This window comes from Mugil cephalus, chromosome 22 (assembly GCF_022458985.1).
Source record: "Mugil cephalus isolate CIBA_MC_2020 chromosome 22, CIBA_Mcephalus_1.1, whole genome shotgun sequence".
Taxonomy (NCBI): domain Eukaryota; kingdom Metazoa; phylum Chordata; class Actinopteri; order Mugiliformes; family Mugilidae; genus Mugil; species Mugil cephalus.
In genome coordinates, this window is record NC_061791.1 from 7,969,497 (window position 1) to 7,995,198 (window position 25,702).

General features: G+C 41.5%; 4 protein-coding genes across 7 annotated transcripts in view; 2 read left to right on the forward strand and 2 right to left on the reverse strand.

Annotated features, from left to right (window-relative positions):
• The window catches only part of atp2b1a (ATPase plasma membrane Ca2+ transporting 1a), a 32,578-nt gene extending 28,014 nt beyond the window's left edge, over nt 1-4,564 (forward strand). For 2 of the 3 annotated variants that reach the window (XM_047574904.1, XM_047574905.1), the window contains one exon: nt 1,248-4,564. In XM_047574904.1, coding sequence (XP_047430860.1) covers nt 1,248-1,640 — 393 coding nt within the window. In that variant the 3' untranslated portion in view covers nt 1,641-4,564. The remainder of the gene's footprint in view (nt 1-1,247) is intronic. The other variant, XM_047574906.1, reaches the window with a different exon arrangement.
• Nucleotides 4,565-5,749: 1,185 nt separating this feature from the next.
• On the forward strand, nt 5,750-12,165 carry mest. The gene is made up of 12 exons (XM_047575454.1): nt 5,750-5,931; nt 7,025-7,214; nt 7,320-7,399; nt 7,498-7,575; nt 7,653-7,789; nt 9,150-9,208; nt 9,328-9,368; nt 9,482-9,552; nt 9,648-9,749; nt 9,832-9,908; nt 10,632-10,695; nt 11,773-12,165. The coding sequence occupies exons 2-12, from the start codon at nt 7,061-7,063 to the stop codon at nt 11,888-11,890; spliced, it is 981 nt and encodes a 326-aa protein (XP_047431410.1). The 5' UTR covers nt 5,750-5,931; nt 7,025-7,060; the 3' UTR covers nt 11,891-12,165.
• Nucleotides 12,166-12,168: 3 nt separating this feature from the next.
• copg2 (COPI coat complex subunit gamma 2) lies at nt 12,169-19,229 on the reverse strand. The gene is made up of 24 exons (XM_047575453.1): nt 19,092-19,229; nt 18,487-18,539; nt 18,279-18,359; nt 18,120-18,191; nt 17,868-17,947; nt 17,575-17,650; nt 17,354-17,446; nt 17,150-17,236; nt 16,886-17,043; nt 16,650-16,783; nt 16,491-16,558; nt 15,990-16,178; nt 15,636-15,731; nt 15,274-15,517; nt 15,111-15,186; nt 14,911-15,014; nt 14,709-14,834; nt 14,549-14,617; nt 14,273-14,454; nt 13,265-13,394; nt 13,081-13,178; nt 12,854-12,992; nt 12,651-12,749; nt 12,169-12,548 (listed from the first exon to the last, which is right to left on the reverse strand). The coding sequence occupies exons 1-24, from the start codon at nt 19,126-19,128 to the stop codon at nt 12,418-12,420; spliced, it is 2,622 nt and encodes an 873-aa protein (XP_047431409.1). The 5' UTR covers nt 19,129-19,229; the 3' UTR covers nt 12,169-12,417.
• Nucleotides 19,230-20,525: 1,296 nt separating this feature from the next.
• On the reverse strand, nt 20,526-22,935 carry ucn3l (urocortin 3, like). 2 transcript variants are annotated; one of them, XM_047575509.1, is made up of 2 exons: nt 22,376-22,935; nt 20,526-22,104 (listed from the first exon to the last, which is right to left on the reverse strand). In XM_047575509.1, exon 2 carries the CDS (start codon nt 22,085-22,087, stop codon nt 21,590-21,592), a length of 498 nt encoding a protein of 165 aa, XP_047431465.1. In that variant the 5' UTR covers nt 22,088-22,104; nt 22,376-22,935; the 3' UTR covers nt 20,526-21,589. The 2 variants fall into 2 exon arrangements, with proteins under 2 accessions (XP_047431465.1, XP_047431464.1); XM_047575508.1 differs by having other exon boundaries at nt 20,526-22,097; nt 22,376-22,654.
• Between the last annotated feature and the right edge of the window lie 2,767 nt (nt 22,936-25,702).

Genomic DNA, 25,702 nt, shown 5'->3' on the forward strand with positions numbered 1-25,702 from the left:
GCCGCAGCTTTTTTGTTTTTACACCACAAACATGAGCCGTGACTGACCACCCCTTTCTTCTTTTGTCTTTCTGTCTCTCTCTCTGTCTCTCTCTCTCTCTGTCTCTATTCCCTCTCTCCTAAGCATGTCCAGTAGTAAACTCTAGTATCCAGCCTCTGTCCCTTTCTGATTGGATGCGTTCTTGTAGAAAGAGCAGCGATCCCCCTCGATTCCCCGTTGCATTTTTTTTTTCATTAATCGGACACAATCTTCTACCAAGTGTTTTGTGAAATACTACTACTGTACTTACCCCGAAAGAAAAAGACAAGTATTGCATCAGGTTTGAGACTGGTTTGTTACCTCCCCGAGACACTAGCTGCGTTTCCGTCGTTTTTCCGAATTAACTGTAACTCTCGTAAAGTCTCTTCTCGCAATATCCCAGAATTCTCTTAAATTCAGTTCGAGGAAGATAGACTTCGAAATGAACCGGTCACATGACCACCTGCGTCCTCTCCGGAGACGCCGTAGAGGAAGAATTATTGCAAAACAAAAGTGTTTCCATTGCACTTTCGCCATGCGCTTTTATATTTATACGTCTGAACAACAACCTCCTTAGAACGTAGAAGAGTTTTATCGACATTTGAGAGTTTTTTTTTTTTTTTTTTTTTGAAATGAGGGCGTTTCTTTTCATTTAATGGAAACATAGCAACTGACTCCATCACCAACACTAGTTTTGTCTTCGAGCAGCTCTATCTCAGATTTTCTCTCTCGGACACTTTTTTTTTCATCAACGCCCAATTTGAACCGTCCAGGCTTTAAAGTCCAGTCTCTCACACACCACTGCAACCTGACATCTCACTTGTAGTTTGTGCGATAGATTTAATTTCAGAGATTAACCTTTAAAGGCGGCCATGTCTACGTGTTGATTTCAGAGCCGTGTAGTAGTAGTTGGTAACACTGTTTAAATGGGACTTGATCTGGTTTCTGTCGCTAACGTAGACTAGATAAAGAACTCGGCGTCAGGTGATGAGTAATACTAGTAGTAACGTCACCACTGGAAATAACTGCACACTTGCACGTGTCTCTGAGTTCCCCCCCCCCTGACAGACTTTTGGTTTTGAAGCCCCTAAAACTCACCTATTATTGACCCAACGAAACCCTTGATTTTTTCACCTTTGCCGTCCTCCGGGTGTTAAAGTGGCAGATGAAAGTGTTTCACTCCAGGTTGTGACTAAACGCCGTACGTGTCCCGCTCCCTGTCCCTCCAGATCCGGGTGGTGAATGCATTCCGCAGCTCCATCTCCCTCTATGAGGGGCTGGAGAAGCCCGAGTCGCGATCATCGATCCACAACTTTATGACCCACCCCGAGTTCCGGATAGAGGACTCTGAGCCCCACATCCCCCTCATAGACGACACCGACGCCGAGGACGACGCCCCCACCAAGCGCAACTCCGCCAGCCCCCGCAACGCCACGCCCACGCCCCCGTCGCCCACGCCCTCGCCCATCACCACCATCGAGCCCACCACGCCGGTCTCGCCTTCCCCGAACCAGAACAATAACGCTGTGGAGAGCAGTAACCACCTCCTCCCAGAGGGCCCCAAATCAGGAACCCCCTCGGCCCCGGGGAGCCCACTACACAGCCTGGAGACCTCCCTTTGATCTGACCCCCCACCCCCCCCCCCGCGCTCCACACGTCACCACCTCTTTTCTACCCGCCACCGAGGAGCTCAACTCAGACGAAACGAAACGAAACGAACACTTGGAGAGGAGAGGCGAAGGGCTACACGGAAGAGCGGAGTGTGAGCTTGGCTTGGGCTGGACTAAAAGAACAGCAAACATTCTGAGGAATGTACGGCTTGGTGTGGATTCTTCTTTGGTCTTCTTTTATTTTTTGGTTCTTATCAATACCCCCCGCTGCAACACAAGGACTCCGTCTTCACCCCTCCCTCCTTGGTAACATTTGTTTTTCTCGGTAACAAGGGGTGATTATAAACTGATTGAAAGTGACCTGTTTTTATTATTCTATTATTATTACTATTATTTTAATTGAGAAGGGGAGGTTCCTCCTCCTGGCTTGAAGATCGTCTGTAAGAATTATGAAAGAACCTTTAGCTTCTCTTTTATCTGAATGGTGTTGTATATTTATCTCTTTGGCCCTTGCTCATTCAAAACTTATTTCTGCTCCATCGGCTGTTAATATTTTGAGTTATTTATGTTTTTGGAAAAAGCAGGTCTGTTTACAAAGTTTGTAGATACTTTTTTTTTCTGTTTGTAGGCAAAAGAGCTTCCTGATGTATGATGCAGAAAACTGGGACAGAATAAGAAACTGAACGAGAGGATTATTTCAGATACTGCTGTATTTTCAGGAAAAAAAGGGTGTTTCTATTGAAACTTAACTATTTTTGCCTGCAAGTTTTATTTGTTATATATTTGTAGATAATATAGAACCTTCTAGCCAAACCGATAAACACTAAGGCTTGTATAGAAAAGAGGTCCGTCGGACGAGGTGTTTTCACAGGAGACGGGGACGGGAGAGATAATTAGGGCCTCTGTCCACTAACATTGCTATAAATATTTACTTCTTCCATTTCTTCGATAGTTTTCATGTGCACAAAACCTTCTGGAGTTCTGGATTCTCTTTTCATTCATTATGTTGTGTTCAAGAATTTCCACATGTTGAAAGGTTCAGTCATTAAAGGGACTTTAAAAATGAAAAAAAAGGAAAAAAAAAAAAAAAAAAAATCATCCGGGCCCGTATTTAGCAAGCATCTCAAATCATGCTGAAAGTTTGTGGAGGAAACAAGAGTCTCACCTCGGTCACTTCTTTCAGCGACTAGTAGAAGTTCTTTTAGATTCGCGCGACCATAAAACATCTTGTAGTTATCGGTTGCATTCGGAAACCGGCCGGTGCAGGAAAAGGGAACGCAGCTTCACTCGTTGGTGTTTCATGAGCTTATTTATGCATGTTAAGGCTAAAAATGTGTTTTTGCCAAAAGCACTATCAAGCTTTTTCACTTCGGTTCAAACTCGTGCTGTATTTGTGAGCTATAACCACATCATCTATTTATTTTTCAGTAAGACTAAGCATGAATGTGCCTTGGCTACAATAACGACCTGGTCCCACCATTTACCACCTTCAGGAAACTCCTTACAGCTAAATAACTTCTACGGCTAAAAGCAGGACCAAACAAGCCCCACTCTTAAAATACGGGGGCCCAGTTAGGACTGATTTCCTCCCTCCCTCTGGATGCTTGATAAATATGGACCCTGGTCATCATTTTCAAAATAAATGGTGCATTTAATTTCTTCTACATTTTTTTTTTTTTTTTTTTTTTTTTTTTTTCTCTCAGCAAAACGTTAGCCTCCCCCCTCCCTGCCAATGTACAATACAAACATTTTGTTTACTCAGGCATAGAAGAAGTATTTCATTTAAAAGGAATCTATAAAGAAAGAACCTTTTAACTTCAGACTTTGTGTATGTAGATAGCGAAACATCGTCCAAAAGCAAGTCAATTATTTTCATATTTCGTTCTCTTTAGGAAAAAATGTAATTTTGCTCCTCCTGAGTTCTGGTTTGTTGGCATTTTAAATTCAAAGACAAAAAGGGGAAAAAAAGCTTATTTTTTATTTTATTTATTATTATTATTATTATTATTATTTTTTTTTTTAAAGAAAAGTCCCTTCAGCCCTGTCCATACGACTCTTTTCACCATCAGTAAATAAAAGCCGCTGCATTTGGTTCGTTTGTAAAAATATTTTTGACACCTGATGGACTGGAAACGCTAAAGAATTGGACACGTGCATTTTTCAAGAATAAACACTAGGCATACACTGGTATCTATCTGCACAGGGTACTTTATTTCATAGCGTTCCTTGGGGAAAAATAATTTTGATACAAATCATGATGATAATAAAAAAAAAAAAAGAATTGTACCTTTGTATTTTTATGATGATACTGATGATAACCTTTCATCGCACTAAACCGAATTTTGGATGATTTGACACCAATCACGTTCTACCGGGGAGGGTTTTGGCCACTAAAATGTGTTTTTGTTCTGGAATATTCATCTCAGGGTGCAAATGATGTGAAAGAGAACTGGCCTGTTTTAGTTTCACTTATTAACACACTTAATTAAATGTTTGGGAAGGCGCTCGCCGGGCCACAACGCGGTGAAATCGGGCAGCGGGTTTCGCAGCTTCTTCCTGCGGCCGCCTGGCCGGCCTCACCTGTGAGGGCCGCGCACAGGGAGGGAAAAGTTCAATCACGACGTTCTCTGAGGAAATAGTTTGTTTTCCTTGTTTTACAGATGACAAAACAGCAGCTAGGATTGCGTACAAAGTGAGACATTGAAGAGGAATCCATGTGAGGAGTTTGTTCTGTAGCTTCTTCCTGTAACGGGAATGAATGTTTTTCCATCTGTTTTATGGATTATTATTTTTTTATCTTTTAACATTTGGAAATAAAAAGTACTTCATGTCTGTTTATCTTGAGCATTTTAAATGGATATTGTGATTGGATTTACATTTGAAACTTGTCGAGTAATGTGTATGGTTTTTAAAAATAAAAAATGTATTTAGCCTAACGGCAGGGCCATGTTTTTCATTTATCGCACAGTGTTTATTTGACTGTTGACATGAATGTTCCTACAGGGAAGCAAGCAGACGTCCGCCAGAGAAGTTTTCTTCTAAGGAAGCTGCGCCGCTGCCAACCGTAACCACCAGCCTGCAGCTAATGAAGTGAGCCGGTAAACTGGTGTTAAATATAACACAATTTGTTAGTGTGAGTAAGAGTTTGAGGATTTTTTTTTTGCTGCATTTTTTTTTGTCTAGTGAAACCAAATGATGTGGTTTCAGTCTTAAAACGTCCGTCTAGGGCAGAGGAAAACATTCTAGCATTTAACTACTGTGTTTTTGGTTATGACTGAGGGGAATCTTTCACCGCTATCTGAGGCTGTAATCACGTTCGGTTTGACTGTTTGGTTGTCTATCGTCGAGACAAACTCTTATTTAAACCTTGGCGTTATCCTCTGTTTCTAATAAAGCGTTAAGGGCCAGAAACTCTCCAGTCCAGAGGAACTACATCTTGCAAATCAAGTGACTATTGGGTCACAGATGTTTCTAATAAAAACCACAACTTCCCACTAGTTATTTAGCAGTGAGACGTGTTCCTGAAAAGGTTTGTCTTTGTTTTCTCTTTGTTCTTTTTTTTGCTGTGATTTTAATTTCAGACACTAAAACACTTTTCCCGGCGTACCTCCCATGCTCGTCAAACTTCTGGTAAGCACAATTTCCTTGCAGATCCTGTGTGGGGGGCCCTTGGTGACTTATTTCTACATCAAATGATGTGCACTTCGAGTAAACATTTGCTAGTCCTGGCCAAGTTCATTTAAAATCATTTAGAGAATGATTTATTTTTGATGAAATAAATGATTGAAATATCAGATATATGTGTAATTTATCCTGCATAAAAATATATATAGAAGCAAATAAAATTGAGTCATTGGGCACATAAATAAGTAGAAGATGTGTGTGTTGAATTATCTTAAAAAGTACCGTTTGATTTTATTACTTTTAGATATAATATACAACAAATTATACAGAGTATTTTCATATGGGTCAAATGCTATTGCTCCTCCACACCAGTAGGTGGCGGTAAACTGCGCCGCTGCGCCCTTCTGACAACTCGTCAAAGATCCTGTCTAGAGTAGAGGCCTTACTCGGTGCTGATTGACTAAAACCACAACCCACGGGCTTTTTCATAGCCTTGAATCGGAGATCAATTCCGATGAACGGTTGTCAGACGCGGAAGTAGGAACCGAGTAAGATGTCGACACATTTTCCGTCCTCTCTGCAGGCTGTGGTTTGGTTTCCGCTCCACTGGAGTTTCCTCTGCGGTTATGGACCGTGAACTCAGCGATAAGGTCTGCTAGTGACAGCTCGGAGCACTTCTGTAAGTATCGGTCTGGTAAAGTTGGCGGTGAGGGTGATAATGAGTGTTTGTCTCCTGCATTGAGCTAGCGATGGTTTTTAGCTAACTTACCGTACGCGCCTGTGGCTCTGGGTCGTCCACAGTGTTTCATTTTAATAATTTACTGTCGGAAAACTGCGCCCAGGTGCAAGGTAATTTATGTTTCATAGTGTAACAGTCTGCACAGTGGACGTGGAGGCAAAAAATGGGGCAAAGGGGACAAAACGGGGCCTAGTTACTGCCCCAAGTCCTAGTGGATTGTTTACATGGAGGCAATATTTTTTTATTTTATTTTTTTGTATTACATTTTTCTTTAAAAATTTTAATTAGGAAAACGAAACACATTAAATAGAGACTTTAAATAATCATGCTGTAAAATAGCTTTCACCTTTGCTATTATTACTTTTATTTTAAATTAAATAAATACTATAATACCATGAATTCTGCTAATCTTTATTCGTCATTTTCTTTATTAAACTAAACGTATTTATTTTGTTATCTATATAATATCACCACTAAACGCCAGTTAATTAATTACTTTAAGAAATTAATTTTCTGAAATACTAATTTTTGGAAATTTTTAATATGCATTTATTAGCATACTTTAAAAATACAAAAAAAAAATGTGTTTCATTTAATTTGAAAATAATATATATTTATTTTTTCAGGACTAAAAACTTGATGTATGACTAAGTCATTTTGTAAAAAAAAAAAAAAATAGAAAATATTAGAAAAATAAAAGCAGATATTCGTGCCTCAAAGTATATGGAAAATGTCCTTTAAAGATAATATTTATTATTATGACTTTTCAATTTAACTTTGAGAAATTAGTTTTTATTGCAAGATTTCTGAAATTGCATGTGCACACAATGTATGTACATGCAGAACTGATTTTTAATTTAATTATGTGCATACATTACTATTAAAATAAAAATTACCAAATACCTAGAAACATGACCAGTGCATGAAATTTCCCGCTTTTGTGCCACGGATCGTCTTGAGAAAAAATGCACCTACGTCTTAATTTTAGCGGTTCCCGCTTGTCTTATGCCGCTGCATGTGACTCATCTCTCAGAGGCAGGAATGCGACTCCCCCACCGCTGAGCTCAAGATGAGAGAGTGGTGGATTCATGTGGGTTTGATCTGCATCCCGCTGGTAGCCGTCTACCTGCACATCCCGCCCCCGCAGCTGTCTCCTGCCCTGCAGAAGTGGCACAACGCCGGCGAGGTCTTCCACTTCAGAGGCAGGAAAATCTTCTACAGAGGTGAGATGTTACTTTTAGATGTCGCCTAAACGGGCCAGTAGACTTGTCAGTGACTGTTTTTACGTTTCTCGTCAGCATCTCATCGTGTTCCTCTTCCGTCCTCAGACTCTTACGGTGCTTTAGGAAGCTCTGATGTTGTCATTCTGCTCCACGGCTTCCCCACCTCCAGCTACGACTGGAGCAAGGTACGCGCTGCACGCGCTCGGTGGCTAAATGACAAACCAAAGCACGGCAGAGGAAAGTAGCGCAGTTTCAATTTGTCTGACTTACTTTCTACTTTCAGATCTGGGATCCACTCACACAGCGCTTCCATCGAGTCATTGCACTAGACTTCCTCGGCTTTGGCTTCAGTGACAAGCCGGTGAGTAGAAGTTTCAGATGATCCAGGGGAGGAGAGGAAGTTGTAGATTCGTTATTTAAAACTCTTTTTGTCCGCAGCGGCCACACAGGTACTCCATCTTCGAGCAGGCCAGCGTGGTGGAGGCCCTGGTGGCCCACTTAGGCCTGAGCAACCAGAGAGTGAACCTGGTCTCCCACGACTACGGAGACACTGTGGCCTTGGAGCTGCTCTACAGGTATAAAGGTTTTTCATGCATGTTGTCAAACCAATATACTGTATGTAATGGTGGACGTCACACATAGGATTCCTGAAGAGCGGTGTTGACTCTATCTAACTAGTGGCTAATCCAAAAACTTGCAAAGAGGAGGAACATGATTGACAGCTTTGATAAAAAAATTAAATGGGTGAGTTGTCATGAATGTGGAATTTAGACAAATAAATTAACTTCCCAGGCTGTAAACATGTTTATTTCTTCTTTAACGCGACTTTAAGTCTATTGTGGTTGACTGAAGGTCAAAAGCTGCACTTCCTCAAATGGCCACTAGAGGCTCGCTCTGAAGTGAGTCACTTTCGTGATAAATTACCAACATTTACAGCAGAAATAACCATGTTTACAGGCTGACACAAAAAGTTTTAGTCTCAAGGCTCTTCTAGAGTAGACGCAGTAACCTACGTACGAAGCCAATGCTGGTTTATGCTACGCTAGTCAGCGCTCTTTCTCTTCTGCCAGTCCTGCTAAGTTTTGTTTCTACTTCCTGCTTCACTTTCAACAATGGCAACAGAAACTTTCCCCTAATTTTCACTGTAATTTCACCGAAGATGAGTCACACAAATACAAATTAAACCCCTCAGTTAACCTTCCCTCAGTGTGTTCCGCCTTTTTGAGCCAAAACAGTCAATAGAGGGTTTTAACAGCGCGTCATCAATCCGGAAGTCGCCATGTTGGAGGCGTTGGAAGTCAATAATACCACATGCAATAGATTGATATGAATTATATTATTATCATTAGAAAATTAGTTAAGAGCTGCTGCTATCAACATTTCAGTTACCTGACAAGAAATGGGCCCAACAAATCTGGATGTTGTCCAGACTGTTGCCTCGTAGATCCTGGTTTAGCTTCGCTTACTAACCACAAGCGCCTCCTTTCCTCTGATAACTTTTGGCAGTCTATAAAATTCCAAACGTTTTTCACGGTCTGCCCGACTGGCACAGCCGCCAAAAACAAGGCAGTAAGTCACAATTTTTCACGATTTACTTCAGTCCGTGCGTTTTGTTTGCCTTCGCCGGGTACCTCCAACATGGCGACGTCCGGATCGATGACGCACTGATGATGCGATTGTGGAGATGGAAAAGCAGTCATAAATACTAAAGTGAAAACATGCTTCTACCAAGTGGACAAATCACAGCTCTTGTGGTCTGCGTTTGTCCATCTTTACAGTCAAATGGGATTAACTACTTTTTGCAGACGCTCTCTGGTGGTCATTTGAGGAATTGCTGTTTTCTTCAGGTGGTAGATGCTTGATCACAGCAAGGTAAAATAATAAATAACTAACCATCTCCTTGTTTTTTTTTTCCTTTTCCTGCTTCATAACTAGGAGTGACCAAAATCGCACAGGTCACCTGATATTCAACAGTCTTTGTCTTTCCAATGGAGGTAGAGTGCAGTCTGTGTCTTATATACCGTTAAAATCATCCCTGAGTTGCAGGGTCACACTAAAGTATTACAGTTATAACACTAATAAGTCTTAAGCACCTCTGATTAATTTCCAACAGGATTATTCCCAGAAACACACCACCCACGTCTGCTGCAGAGAGTGAGTCACTTTTGTTTTTCTTCATCCTGCTTTTCCGCTCATGTGATGCGTTTTAATATAACGGACTTTAAGGAGCTGCCTGGCTGAGACGTGTTTGTTTTGTCCTCAAAAAGCTTCTCAAGGACTCCAGTATTCTGGCTCCTGTTCTGACCCGACTCACAAACTACCTGATCTTCCAAAAAGGGTAAGACGAGCTTAGTTTGTGCCACATTTAAAAAAAAAAAAAAAATCCCCATTGTGTGTAAAACTAAGAGTTTTTTTTTGCTCTTTGACTATTAGGATAGGAGAAGTGTTCGGTCCGTACACGCAGCCCACCGATGCCGAGTTCTGGGACATGTGGACGGGTTTACGCTATAACGATGGCAACTTAGTCTTGGACAGGTGTGTGTGTGTGTGTGTGTTTTCATTGCATTTAAGCCGCTTTAATTACCACTCCGTGTTCACTCACTCCTCTTTTTCTTAGTATCCTCCAGTACATCAACCAGAGACTAAAGCACAGAGAGCGATGGGTGGGCGCGCTCACTTCCACGTTCGTCCCACGTAAGTTCACAGTTGCATCACATGTCCTGGTGTGCACGCGTGGATGGATGTGTTTGTATGTGTGTGTGTGTCGATAAATCAGAGGGTGGCCAAATGCTTCCTTGAGGTGTGTTAACCCGGCAGCCTCAGCCAGAGAGCCGCTGACGCTAAGCTGCTTAGCCTGTGAGGAGCGACCACGGAGTCCATCTGTGATCCAGAGCTCCGGATGAGGGAGTGGGGGTAGAAATGTGTGTGTGTGTGTGCTACTGACACAGAGCCCATGAGGAATGTAGCAAAAAGGGGCTTCAGCATCAGACTGGTGGATTTTGTGACTCAGGAAATTCTCAAATGAGCGTCGCTAAAACCTGGCGAGTCCACCGCTTTGCTCCGGACTAAATGTGATGAATTGGTAGAAAACTCAACACAGACTTTCAGTGTTCTCAGAGGTTCAAATTTTAAGGACCTTTCTGAGCAACTAAACAAATACAAGATGGACTCGTTTCCAAAAGATATGAAAATATCACACGGGTCTTTTTTTAAGTTGCAGCTTTTATTGTTTCAGATTTAGAAAGAAAATTCTAAATCAGTTTGACATTAATGAAATCTTCCTAATCTGGAGAATTATGCAGGATTGTGTTACTTTGGGGATTTGCATGTTAAGACAAAATCCAAGATTATTTTATGGCAGTGCTTGATTCTCCCGTGTGTGTCACTCCTTCATTTTCCTCTTTCTTTGTGTTTCAGTGCACATGATCTACGGACCCTTGGACCCAGTCAACCCGCATCCGCACTTCATCCGTCTTTACCAGTGAGCACCCCTTCCTCTATTTCTTAAAACTCAGATTAGTAGTAACGCTCCCGAGCCCAGGCAGATGAGTGTTAATGAGAAAAGTTGCATAAAAAAAAAAAAAAGAAACGTCTAAGGTTTTCCTCAGGAGCTCAGGCCTCAGCTATAGTTTCTTTGCATTCAAGAAGATAATAAATGTAGCTTTACCAGTTACCTTGGAGCCTTGATTGGACTGAAAACATTGGTAATATACACAAATGTGTTTATTTTTTTGGTATTTAAGGAAAGTTGGGTGCACATTTTGCTGGACAGAAAATTTGACTTAATACAAGTGGTTGAATTTGAACCAGGGACATTTAAGTTTTTAGTTTCGATTTCGTTTCTGATCCGAGACCGAGTAAAATTTAGGCTGATATTGGCGATACCAATCCGAAACTAATACTTTGTGTAAATACATTTTAATGTGTTTGGTAAAGCTAAAAAAAAAAAAAGTAGTGTATTTCAAATCATAGCTTCACAAAGAATACAAGACATCAGAGTAATTTACTTTTTATTTTAAACTCTGAAGTATATTGAGGTAGTGGCCTCATTTACTATATAGCAGCAGAAAAACCAAATTAGGACACAATCATATAAAATATGTCAAAATGCCGTTTCAAACCCTACAACAAGAAATAAGTGAGTAAAATAATAAGACCATTAGAATAAGTTATTCTTTAACTATTAAAAATGACTATAAAATGAAAACGTCTTAATTCTGACACTGTTTTCTCCTGTGCTTTAACCTGAGGTGTTTCATAAGGTTTGTTGTGTTGCCACAACTCAATGGTTTAGTTTCTGCTTTGTTATCACAAAGTGTCATTATTTTGATTTGAGATCGATTTTAGAACATAAAGACCTGGTATCGGAAGTATCGATATTTCAGTATCGATCCGCTCATCACTACTTTTTAGTCCAGTCTTTTAAATATCTAGTCCAGGAAGATAATTGTGTGTTTTACTTCTCATGTTTGTAATATTTGTGGTTTAAACATCCAGCATTGTTTTGCATTTGTGTGTTTAATAATCTTGTCAAATCAAAATGTGTGTGTTTCTGCAGGCAGCTGGTCCGGAGGTCGACTGTAACGGTCCTGGATGAGCACATCAGTCACTACCCTCAGCTGGAGGATCCCAACGGCTTCCTGAACGCGTATTTTAATTTCATTCACTCTTTCTGAAGGGACGTTCAAGAGCAAATCCTGTTCAAAAGCTGACCAAAGCCTGAAATAACCACCTACTGATGATTGTAAGCCAAGAGGTAAAATGTGAGCTAAAGTCAAAAAAATGATCATTTTATTTGATTTATGAATCCCATGTGGAAGATGAGATTTTTATGTTTTCATTGAAGCTGTTGTCAGTAGGACACGTTTGATTCCCTCCATTTTCTTGTTGCAATCAGCTGAGTTTTGATATAATTTTTGGTTCAAATAAAATTAGTTTTATAAAAAAAAAAGAGTCGTGTATTGACAGAATTTATTTACTGCAGATGTGACAAATGAAAGAAACATGAGACATATAAAGAAACAGCGAGGAAACACTTGTAAATTTTATATATATATATATTCTAGTAAAACATTTATGTCATTGTCCAGGTTTAGATCAACACGTTTAATTTGAGAGCAGTGAAGAAGAAGAAGAGTTTCAGGTTGCTGTGTAGGTGAAAGGTCTTTCTGATGCGTTGGCACGAAGCTGCAGGACGTGGGTTTTAACCCACAGAGGCCAGGATGACGTCGACGACCGTCTCTTCACTGCTGCGAACCGTCACCTGCATGGTGACGCCATCAGCCAGCGCCAGGCGAGCACGAACCAGCACGTCATGACCTCCACGAAACACACCTGACAGGAAAGAACAAGGTTTTATGTAAAAGTAGTGACTTTTATTTAACTTAAGCTTAAATTATAGCAGTTTTAACATTTATAACCGTCACCAACACCCACCAGCGAGGAAGAGGACGTGCGAGTTCTTGTTTTCGGGGACTTTGTCGGAGCGCTCACACGGCTGCATTCCCAGGAAGCTGATGATGTTACCCACCGCCTCTGTACGCGACACAATCACAGAGGAATCGCGTCAACATCACTCCTGAATTCAATGTGTAAACTACTAGAAAAGAACTCAAAAATTTTGAATTTTTCCCACGTACCGTCTAGAGTTCGTACAGATGCCAGCGCAAACGTCTCCTCCTTCTCAAATTCGTCTCCCACTTCTTCCCACGCTGCTCCAAAGTTTGGTTTCAAAACCTTCTGGATGTGATCTGCGACCGTCACCTCTAGATCCTCCAACTAAGACACACACGTTAAAGGGGAGTTTGGTTACACTTTCACCCAAGTTACACACTGATACTTTTAACTATATGCTGTGATTACATACCACATATTCATCGTCGTAACCGTCATCGTCTGGCTCTCCTGTGTTGGGGTCGCAGTCTCTCACCAGGTACTTCATAGTACAGCTGAATGTACAAGACACTGCAACCAGACGACATTTTGATTTAAGTACCTAGAACAAACAGGAACGCTGCGTTTACTACCGCCGGACCAACAAGTGTTCCTACCGGCGGTGGGGTCGTCGTCAGGGAGTCGGACCAGAGTGTAGCAGGAGCCGGGCTGACTGTAGGGGAGGGTGGCGGCGGGGATGTAGTGTATCACCTCGTAGGACTCCGACGGCTCCATCTGTACTAACACCTGAAACAAAAGAATAAACGCTCAAGTATAAAAGAAGCAATTTGTTGGGAATATGATACTAAGGGTGCACTCACACTAGGGCCAGTTGTCCCGTACCGTGCTGAGGCATGAATGTACCCATTGCCCCCACAACATACGTCATGAAGTTGATATATGACGTACACATGATGCAACGTTAACATTCATTATTACACAGGATAAGATGTTACAATCCCTTGTGGCAAGATCTGAGGCAAAACACCTTTAGAAGACCAGCAGGCTAGCAGTTAGCTACGACCTAGCAACCAACAAGAAGACACCAGCTAACTAGCCTAGCCAACAGCAGTAGACAGTATGCGGCACATCATTGAGGTTTTCACGTGGGCACCTTCCTTCACCGATGTTTTGTTAAGTTAGGTCAACAACACCTCAAGAAGGATCAACAGTGAGTTTCACGCTGCCACCACACAACCGTGTGACTTTCAACCACAGAGAGATTAGCTTAGCCCTTTTTTACTGCTATTCAACAAAATACACAATTGTGTCGGTCGAGTGTCAGAGCTACCCCTCTCCCAGAAAGGGAAGGGGTGGGATGAGGATATAGACCCAGGTTTGGGTAGGTGATGAGGATACAGGACTGAACCACGACCCACACACCCAAACACTAAATCAATCTACCAAACATGCAGACCAAACCAAAACCAAAACTAAAAACACACACACACCCTCATAGCCATGGCTCAGACTGAACCACGCAGCAACTACTAACAAATACAACATCTACTAGCTACTACTATGTCATGGTTGCACTTGTGCAAGGAAATGCGTGGCATGGTTGTCTAGTGTGAGTTCACCCTAAAACAAATGATGATGGAACAGTATTAAAAAAACGCTCGCACCTTCTGCAGCAGCTGGTCGTTCAGCGTGTTCGTGCAGTCGAACTGGAACACCATGTGTCTGGCGAAGGTGTGTTTGACGCAGCGCACCACGTACTCGGTCTCAGCCTCCGTCAGCTGCACCGGCTCGGAGGACTTGAAGAGCGGGCCGAGGCCCTGGAACTCTGTGATGGCCGCCAGTTGTTCTGTTGGATGGTGGAAAGACGGGCATTTAATTAATTATAAATCAACATATCATAAATGAGGAATCCGTGTGAAGGACGGTTTTTATAGTCTTACCTTGATAAATGTCCTGGCGTGACGGGGCCAACTTTTCTGGCAGCTTGCTTGTAGCAACGGGGGCAATTTCTGTCGGGGGGAAAAATATAGAATTTCTCCTTAATCATCTTGATTCCTGAAGATGAAGCTCATAAATCAGTGAACAGCTGTAGTGTTGTACCTGTTTTCTGCTCTGTGATGGGAGTGGTAGCCAGAGGGACAGACTTCATGTCGAACGGTTTCTCCGAGGGATCCAGGGTGTACTGGTGGAGGCACTTCTCCAAACCGGGAATGGACACAGACAGTCCTGAGAGACACAAAGAGACACATTAAAATCTTTGAACAGGTGTCGTGTTTATAGTTTTATGTCGGCGTGTCTTTACCGTTGAAGATGTAGGCGGCGTTCAGAGCTTTCTGCTTCTGCTGGAGCACGTTCATGTAGAACGTAGCTCTGTCTCGCACCTCGTCGTCACTGTCCATCATACACCTGTGAGGAGGACAGACAGACCAGGCTTTAGTTTAGCCTCATGTGGAAATGTGTCCAAATGAACTCATTTTGACGCATTTATCCGTAAACGTATACCTCTGCATTAGGACCAGGACGCTCGGCAGCAGATCGTCATTCTGAGCTCCAAACTTAGCCAAAGCGCTGACAGCAGCTGGAGGTGAAGAGGAAAAAAACAAACAGCTGCTTATTAAATGTCCTCAAAGACATAACTCCACCGCTGTCCCAGACTCTGTCTCACCGGCTCTGACGGCCTCGCTCTCCAGCACCACTCGGTTGAAAATGAAGCGGATGTACTTGGAGGGCTGCGGGGTGCGTGGGCCCTCTTTGCCCAGCAGGTGCAGGATCTTGGTGGCCAGCACCGTGTGCTCACAGTCCTCGATGAACTCGCACAGGTGGGCCAAGCCCGTCTCTTTGCTCTCCGGGTTCTCCTCGATGATGCTGATGATGCAGTCAACGATGGCTCGCTTGTACTCAAAACCACCCTGCAGGAGGAAGAGATCACGAGTAAACACAATTTAATGGAACGTGACGGCAGCTACAAAGATTGAAGTTATCTGAATACTTAGTATTTAGTCAGTGATCTGTAAGTGATAAGCTTACATCATCTCTGAGCATGTTGGACAGGAAGTTCATCATGACACTGTGCTTCCTGGGATACTTCTGACACAGAGCGCTGATGGCCTGCACCACCACCACCTGGAATAAATCACAGACAGATTTAGAACAGAAATAAAACAATTTTAAAAAGGGGAGCAAATTCATTTTAGACACTAAGTGATTTCAATACACTTCTCTTTTTAAAGGAGGGTTAATTATTTATCATAATACAGAGTATGGATTGAGGTCCAGTTTGAGGATACTATATGTTGTGGCTTCAGTAGCTCTAAAAAAATAATTATGCACACACCATGTAGCAATTTGGTTGTACTGAGTTATACAATCAAAGTGTCGGACCTTGAACTCGTCTGAGATCTCAGAGACGAAGGAGGAGATCTGCTTCATGAGTCGATCCACGCTGCTCTCGCTGCCCGTCTTCAGCAGAGTGGTGATGGCCAGCGTGGCGATGCTGCGGTTGGAGTCGGTGATCAGGTTCTCCAGGTCCAGGTTGCATGCGGTCACAGCCGATGGGTGCTTCATGGCCACCTGGTGGACAAAGAGGGAAAACGTCAGCATGGTTTATGTAGCATCACCATCGTTTTAGTAATAATAATTTGTTATAAGGCAAAATGACAAAAAAATCCAGTAGTGCAAAACACTATAAGTCATATTATTTTGGTGGAGCTTCAGCATAACATAATAATAAAATGACCTCTTCTATTTTGATATAAGAATAAGTTGGCATTTACACTCAATTAAGAAATGTGGAGCTTATTTGTTATGACATCATAAGCTGCTTTAAGCTTATATGTTGTAAATCAGTCCATGCAGATGAGGACTTGCAGAGTGCAGCTTTACCTTGTTGAGGGTCCTGACTGCAGCGTATCTCAGGGCTGCTTTGGGAGAGCTGCAGAAGAGCTGCAACACTGCAGGGAGACACATTTACTATTAGATTTACATGAATTTCATATGAGAAGAATCAGAGAGTAAACCATTAAGAATGAGTAAAATAGTAACCTGACACAGCAGGGGCCAGCTCCCTGGCAGTGCAGTTGGGCATGTGGACAATAGCAGAAGCCGCCTCATACACCACCATCTCATTCTTGTTCCTCAGGCAGCTCTCGATGAAGTCAAACAGGGGGCTGTCGTGACTAAACACAAAGACACAAAGATTAAATACATCACACGAACACCACAGGAATCAGAATCCGATATAACGGTTGAGTCTGTCCCCACATGTCTGGTCTACTCACCCTCCCTCGGTCTCGTCCAGCAGCTTGCTGGCTATCCGGATGAGCATGCAGTAGGCAAATGGAGACTTGAGACCAGACTTTGTGAACTTGTTGAGCATCTTGGTGACAGCAAGGCGGTCATTCTTCCTGAGGTGGTACAACAAGCCCAGAGCGTGGTACTAGAGAACAAGAAAGACATGATGAGCTCAGTCAAATTCATATTATGTTGTTAATTTAGGAAAAAAGTCACATAATAAATGGTGCAGATCAACACAAATACCCCACCTGGACCATGATGTTGTCACTGGAAGCTGCTTCCTGGGCTTCGTTCACCCAACGCTTCACCACGTCGTAGCTCATCTTCACCATATGCTGTAAAGTTGAAGTAGAAAATTTACTTATATGAAATAAGTCAGAAAACACACACACACACAAAAGATTTAGATTCCAAGATTTATACAAGACATATATAAGTGCTCTACTTCATACCAGTGAGGAGACCAGAGCTGAGCTGGACACGCTGGGCACCTTGTCAACAATAGCCTGCTTCATGTATCTCTCGATGGCCTGCAGCATGGTGGTCTGTAGGGAAGAGAACAGAAAACGTGAAGTTAATGTGAGAACATGCAGGATTTCATCTTTCTGATAATATATATCCTGATAAGTAAAAGACAAGACAAAGAAGAAAACTAGAATGAAAGAGCACTAACATCTGTAATCCTGCAGAGGGCTCTGATGGCAGGTCCTCTGTATACGTCTTCCTTCCCAGTCATGTCTTTGGTCAGGCTGCAAAAATAGAAAATACTCTGTAACCTAAAATGTTCCAAAAAAAACTTTTCCAAAAAGACTCTGCCATGGTTAGAGTTCATAACATCTTAAGAACAATCTAATTTGTTTTACGTCCAGCATTAAACCTTTTAGATACTGCTCTAAAACAACTCAGACAAAACAATAAGAGACATTTGCTTTGAGAGACTGTTTGTATAGAGGAGATGCCACAAACCTGCTAGTCACAATGATCACATCCTCAGAGATGTTGGCCATCTCTTTGATGGTCAGGTAGCACATCCTCCTCAGGGTTTGCTGAGAGAGAAAAATACACAAACTTACTATTTATATATTTTGAATTTCCCCAAATAAATCAATAAAGTATTATCTTATATTTAAACACAACATACATGCGCTACATACTGAACTAAGAAAGATCTGTGTTCAACCAGTTAACTACAGACTGAAACAATGGGAGACATCTTACATCATTGGACTGAAAGAGCCTGGTCATTGCAAAGAAAGCCTCGGTGGCCTCGGTGGTCCCAAAATGCTCTCCCTAAACGAATAAAGATATGAGCAAGTTAAGATGATGCGGATTTGGTGGATGGATAGACATGAATACAGAGCATCAAGCCTCATTTACCTGGTTGAGGAGGTAAATAATCTTGGTGAGAATGTGGAGACATCTTCTTGGGTTGATGGGGGTTTCATTGAAGATGCGAGCCTGACAACAAGAAGGAGAACTCATTTTATTTCAGACGTTACATTATAGATTTCTTTTGTTTGTTTGATATTATTTGTTTTATTGACGTGCATGACACGTTTCAGCCATTTTAGGTGCAAGACGTTACCTCCTGTAACACAGCGCTCTTCTCCAGATGCTGGAAAGGGTTAGATCCACTTCCTAAACGTCAAGAACAGCAGAAATAAATTTAATTTCCAGATTTACTGAACCTCGTCCAAGGCTTTAACGGAGCAGACTTAGCAATAATTTATGCTAACACGTTAAAAGAAAATGACATGTGCGGATGCACGCAGAGCTTTCTCGAGATTAAAATGCTCTCCTGCAAGTTTTATTCGTTATTTTGCTTTCACGTTCCGTGAAAAGTCGCCTGTTAACGAGTTAAACTAGAAACAGACGTGACAACATCCAGCTGACACCGTGTAGCATGTAATGCTAACACAGCCGGCTAATGCTAAACCCGTTTCTTTGTCACCGTTATGTGACAAACAATAAATAGAACCTAAAACGCACTAAAAGTTAATAAAACAACTACATATCCATACATTTGGTAGCAAAGCACAGTTAATGGTCATCAAGGCTGGCAGGTTGCGTTAACTTTAGCTAGTATGCTAGCAGGCTAGCACCGCGCTAGCTTCCAAAATATCTTCTCAGTGCAGCGACCATTTGAGATATGTGAGACATTTTACAATAGTAATAACATAGCAGTCTTACCAGACTCTTCGTCTTTCTTGTCAAATTTTTTAATCATTTTGACGCAATGAAGCAGACGGACGAGGGCAACAAGATGCTCCCAGCCTCGGATAAAGAAGAGCTACTTCCACGTAGCCAAAATGAAAAGTGACTTCCGGTTTAAACGTCCACGTCGACGGAGCGTACGTCAAAACCGTACTACGTCACGAGGGCAGGGGGCGCTGCTGGCACGCTACGGCTCTGACTCTCTGGCCACGACCACTGAGTACAGCGTTAGACTTAGACATTAATGGTCCACAAGGGAAATTACTTAGCCACAAAAAAAATACACTCTTAAAACCATAAGTAAAAAGAAAGATGAAATCAAACAAGATTAAAATAAAATATAAGCATTATCTAGTAAAATAAAATAGAAAATGGTGTAAACAAAATATGGATGGATCTTGTTACATGCTGTATTCATTTACTGTTCATTTAACCCTCATATTACGTTAGGATCAAATTTGATCCGTTTACAGGTTAAAATGTTTTTTTTAAAAAATGTCTTGTTTTCATGATATCCTCAAGAAGAGCTATTTTAACAAACCATTTTTCACCATCCTTAAATTCTCTGCATGCACCCATGCAGAAAATGCATCACAGAAAATGTTTTAGGTTGCTCAATTTACACTCTTTTTTCATTAGATGATAATGATAACAAAGGTATTCAAAGATAAAACATCTGTTGTGCCAAAGAAATACCATTTAATACAGTGCTTACATGGATATGAATGCATAACAAGTTAGATATGAGGCGAAAAACAATATTGGATGATTAACATTGTTTTTTGACAATTGTTGGGTCAACAGGTCACCGTAAACCGCTACTAGAGGGGTCAGAGGGGTTATACACACCTGCAAATCTAATTCATGACCTGCAATTATCCTAAAGGACCACAAGATGTCGACATTGTTCTGTGTCCTGAACTCTGTAATTTCAAATCTGCTTCAGGATATTGACAATGTGTTTTGAATTAAACATAGAATAGAATATATTAACTAGTATTGAGCAGTGACAGTTTTCTAAGCTCAGTAGCATAAGTGATCAGAGTGTCACTCAATGTTCAAGTTGAATTTGTATCAGTAATTATTGTCTTTGTGTTATAATCTCTCGATTTTGGATTTATTGAATTTGGTTAATCGAATAATCGTGACCAAGAAGGTCAAAGGGGCACATTTTGTAAATAAAAACAACTTCCCTGTGTTTTCTGGTGATCAAATTATGCAATGGTGCCACTTTCTCAGGACTGAGCGTCAGATACAGTGATGCGAATATTTCTATAAGATAATAATAATAGATAGGAGATATAGGCTGAAGGTCGACCTGCAGGTTTGTGTATATATAAAAAAAGGAATACTTGTGTCTTGAAATATGTCTAATTCTTCAGAATATTGTATATAAAGAGGCAAATGTGTGTACTTACATCTGCTTTATTTGAGGAAAAATAATCCTTTATTTTGAGTATAAAAATAAGAGACATCTGATGAACACATACATTCCCATGCGTTTGCATTTTACTGTATTTCATGTGATTTGTACATTATTTCATTGTCAGTGTTGTGTTTTTGCCACTCTCAATGTTTTACACTTCAGTCAGGTATCATCGTGGGCTTCCATGTGAACTTCTGATCAGAATAAAACCCTAACAAATAAATAAATAAAGCAGCAGAGAGGGACAAAGTATCTATGGTGAAAGAAAGTACATCAAATCCTGACTTATGGATGAGCAATGGAAATGCAAAACATTTCAACTGTATGTCAGAATAAAATCCCTCTAATAATCAGTGGGGTTCAATTATTACAATCTGATGAGTCTGAGTTCAATAAAACATATCAAAGTTAGATAAAAGGGGAAACCCAAAATGTTAATTTTTAACTAAAGTAAATTCCTCCTTTAAAGTTATGACACCATGATAAATCAATAATATCACATGAAAAAGAAATGTTTCTTCACATTCAAATTTAGTGCCAAATCCCAAACTATGAATCTCATTCAAATTACCAGTCATCTTTACATATGCATGACTTTTCCCTTGTTGCTCTTGACTTTTATTCTGCCTGCATTTGAAACTATTCATTCTTTCACCACAAAGGCAAAATTTCAACCATTAAAATTAAATAAAGCCTCCAATAAAAGAGAAGTGATGAATACATAAGCTGGAAATAACACGCTCTCGTAGTTCATTTATCAGCTGAATGGTATAACCTTTACGAATATGGAGCTTAGTTTTAAAACAAAAGCATCCAACATTTTGCTTTGAGGACGCGTGTCTGTTTTCTCGATGCTTTCATTTGGAGATTAACACATTTCCACGGAGCTTTTACATGAGAGCAACTGCAACATTATAACCTATTTTCGTTGTTGTTGTTGACTGTGCTGAGTGGGGAGAAACACTCTGAAGGAGCAAACGAGTGTAATTACATTTTGAGGGGCCAACACTGACCACGGCTGCCTGTTAAATTAAACTTTGTCCGAGATTCATTTTCTCCGTCCAATTTGCGCCAGGAGACGCGCGTTCTCGGCCGCCTTTGCGCGCAGGTTTTTGGCCTTGGCCACGTCGAAGAGGACGTTCATGATGTTGGTCGGGACGTCCAGGGACAGGGTCACTCTGCTCCTCCGGTCCCCTTTGCTGCTGTTGCGGAGCATCTGCCCTCTGAGCTTGGTCCGGCTCGTGAAGCGGTAGTTTGTGGGAGTTGAAGTCCTTTTTTCCCGACTGGACTCAGCAGACGAGGAAGAGGATGAAGAAGAAGAGGAGGGAGAGGAGGACGAGGAGGCGAGATAGTTCGCGGACTGCAGGAGGGACCCCCATCCGTCCACGGGAGAGTAACCCGGCTCGCTCTCGTCGCTCCGGACCCCGAATCCCATCCGGTCGTCGCAGAGGAGGTCGGAGCGGCTCTGGTAGATGCGGAGGCACAGGCTGGAGGTCGGTGCGCACAGGACCGAGAGCAGCAGCAGGGTCTTCAGGGACGACAGCATGCTGTGTCCTCTGGGACCAACACAGGTGAAAAGACACAAAAGCGCATTTATTCTTTCTCTAATCTCTAATAAATCCTTTAAAAGGGGCGAGAATCAACAGTTTTTATTCTATACATACACCGAAAACCAGTGTTTACCCCATCTTCTCTTCTTAAAACAGATTTAAAGAGTCTAAGATGTTGTTTTAAGTTCAGTTATTTAGAACAAGTAAAGGCATTGGCTTCAGAAAAAAAAAATGTTGACACAAAGAAGTTGAGAAAAAAAGTGGAAAATAGGTATGCAACTCACCTCTCGTGTCCTATAATAAAGAATACCAGTGAAAGAGAGCAACCAGCGAGTATCCCTGCAAAGAAAAGCCAACAAGCAGAAATCCTCCTCAGGTGAGAGTCTGATAAGAAATCCTGACGCTGTGTGCGGAGGTCAACAGTGCGCACCGTCTGACTGGCAGTGTGTCTTGCTCGTCCATTCCCACTGCATTCATTTAGTAGGAGCCATCAAACTGCAGCCCTACGCCAGCAACAACGTCATTCCGGTTGGCATTTTGGGTTCGCTATGAACCATCCCATTGGCTGCGAGGCGGTGATGTAGCGGTAACAAAAAATAAGAAGTTGTGACCTCCTATTGGTGGACACGAGACATCACGACCACGAAACTCAAGAGTTTTTTAGTTTTCCACGCGGCTGAAATGTTTATGAATGTGTTCAGAGAATGAAACCACCAAGATAAAGAGTTTTTTGAGTGTTTAAAGGTAGCTTTATTGTTTCTTATTCAGCACCGTGGACAGCTCCCATTGACACATCCGTCTTTTCTGGCTGGCGTGGATCGGAAGCGTTTCTCTCATGTATATCAAAGTTTATATATAAAACATATGTATAACTGGGGTTTGAATTAAACTGTTCATTTGAACTTAAGAAATATCTTGTCTGTAAGATAGTGGTATTTGCATCTGTTTAGTGAATGTGTGGCGTTTTGATGGCAAATACACGAAATAAATGATTTCCACTTCCATGCAGGAAATCAAGACATTTGAGTCATTTGCTGTCACTGCACAAAACCCCATAAAAATAAAAGCTGTTGGTCCAATGCTTTGCAAGGAAAGTGGTCATAATGACAAGAGGGAGAGTCTTGATGAACTAAGAGTGAAGGTTAAGAACGAGCCTGAAAAGCAAGCCAAAGCAAATAGTTTAATAACAGTTCAACAGTTGCAATCCATATAGACTACACGTATAATCCCTGTTATAACAACAATGGAAGGAGTGCTTATTATTTAGTTTTTTCCAGTCAGATTTCACTCTGACATTCGTCACACGTCTAAATTTATTTCTTCGGAAGCGCAAGACAAGAACTTAAATGAGTGCATGATAAAAAAAAGAAGAAGAAATCTGGACAATGTTGTGTTTTTAATTGAAAGACAGACAGTGCACACGCCACGGAAACCACCCGTGGTGACGCACATAAAAAAAAGAGAGAGCATCATAGGACGTTGGGTCAAGCTCTAATGAGCAACTTCATTCAACTTCATTAAGTGAATGTAAGTCCTCGCAGCTAGGGTAATAACGTCCTGTGACACTATATGCGATGAGATGTCCTCCCACTCACGCTCCCTCTGAAATGGGATTACATGCCCACCTTCAACTTCAGTGGAAGAATTACACGTTTATTAAGATGGTGCTGTCCTTGTCAGTTAAAAGGAGCTCCTCTGTTTCTCTACAATAACAATTGTACTCAGTTAAACGTGACGGCTTATCTTAAAAACTTTGGTGCTTCCAATGAAACATTTGGGCACTGATCAAGCTAAATCTATATTGAGGTTATTATTGGCTCCCAATATACCTGTGGTTGTCGTATTTTCAACCTGGTGGTTTCTCCATTTGGATGACGGCCCTTTAAAGGTAGAAAGAAAGTGTATGGCTACAGCTGTCAGTGCCTGTCTGGCCCCTCTGTCTGGGAAATTTCAGTATGGCTGCAAACTCAAGAGCAAATTATCAGCATATGTGAGTAAAAGATGATAAACCCATTACAAATCCCAGTGCCACTGCTGCAGCTGAAGTTAAATTAGAATGAACTGAATCAGATGATTGTGAGGAGTTATTCGTGCTAAAGTAGTTGCCTTTACACCCAATTATGCTGAACCATAGACAATAAAAAGATGGATGGAGGAAGTGAAATTAAAGGAAGTAGAGCTCCCCCTGGTGGCTGGCTGCAGTAAAAGGCATAAGGTCCGCCTCCTCCACGTTAGCGGGTGGGACTTGGGCCTAAATTAAACACGTCAAATATATGTATATACATTTTTTCAAATATGGTTTCTGTCCTTATAGGTAATAAATATAATGTTTATGTATGTGTGAAGTGTCAATTTTGTGGATAGGTTTCGTTTTAGTTAGTTACTTGACGATAGAAACAGGATGCGACATAATGGTGAACAGCAGTTTCCATGCCAACCGTGCCGTAAAGCAGTACCGTGGGACCGTGAGACTTCTAAAATATATATATTTATAAAAAAATAAAATGAAATAAGTGCAGTATATAATCCAAAATTGTATTGTATCATTGTAACTGGTGGATGTAGAGCAGACAGTACTATTAATTAAAATGAGTTATTCTGGCGGGTTATTACCAACATCGCCGCTCCTCGTGGTTCCCCTCTCGGACCGTACAGCACAGACTCTAAACTCGCAAGATGACGCTGCCCGTGTCCCAAAGAAAACAGCATCAGTTTGTCCATATTTATACAGTCTATGTGCTCATATGAAAAATAGCAGCCATCTAGTGGTTACTGGTGGTATTGCTACCTGAGATGGATGACAACAACAACCTATTCTTCAGTGCAATTTTGCAATGTCAAGTAAGTACACTACACGTTCTCCACTATAAATGAGCGCAACAACTTTGGTCTTTAACTTGGTTTCTTCTCAGGTTCTTTTTCTTTAACTCGTCTTAAGCACAACTTCCTCTTTTTAAATAATATTTGGGTTGGAAATAAGTAATGATTAGTGTCTTAATCATACCTAAATTTCCTCACATTATTTGGCAGCTCAACATTATCTTGTAAATCTCTGAAGCTTCATTGCATGTGGGAGTTCATTACAGTGCAGAATCGTGACTAATATGAATGAAGCCTCCAGAGGGTTGTTTGTAAGAGACTGCTCTGTCAGTTTGAGGTGAGTATTTTTAGTCTGATTAGATATGTGAGAGAATCGCTGACATGGGGGCTAGGTCCCAACTAAAAAAAAAAAAACGAATAGCACCGCATTTTCCCCGAGTCGTGCACCTTATTGTGTTTAAATGCCAGAGAAAAACCTTCAGTGTGTGTGTTGCCCCCGCATCAACACCCACGTAGGAATCCCCTGCTACTGCTGAGCCGGTCTGATGGAGAGTCCTCTGAAACAGCCCCTGCGTGAGCTCCCACACTGGGCCCCTGTTGGCCCCTCATCTGGCTCCCAGCCTGACCCACAACACCCCCTGCCAAAGTAGCATATGTAGTGGCGGAGGAGGCAGCGGGCAGTCAGCCACCGGCTTCTTATTTTTCACAGGCTATTCCCAAAACATAAGAAAGGTGACTGTTATATAAAGAGAGACGACAGAGACACATGGAGAGGAACGAGGCAAGTCATG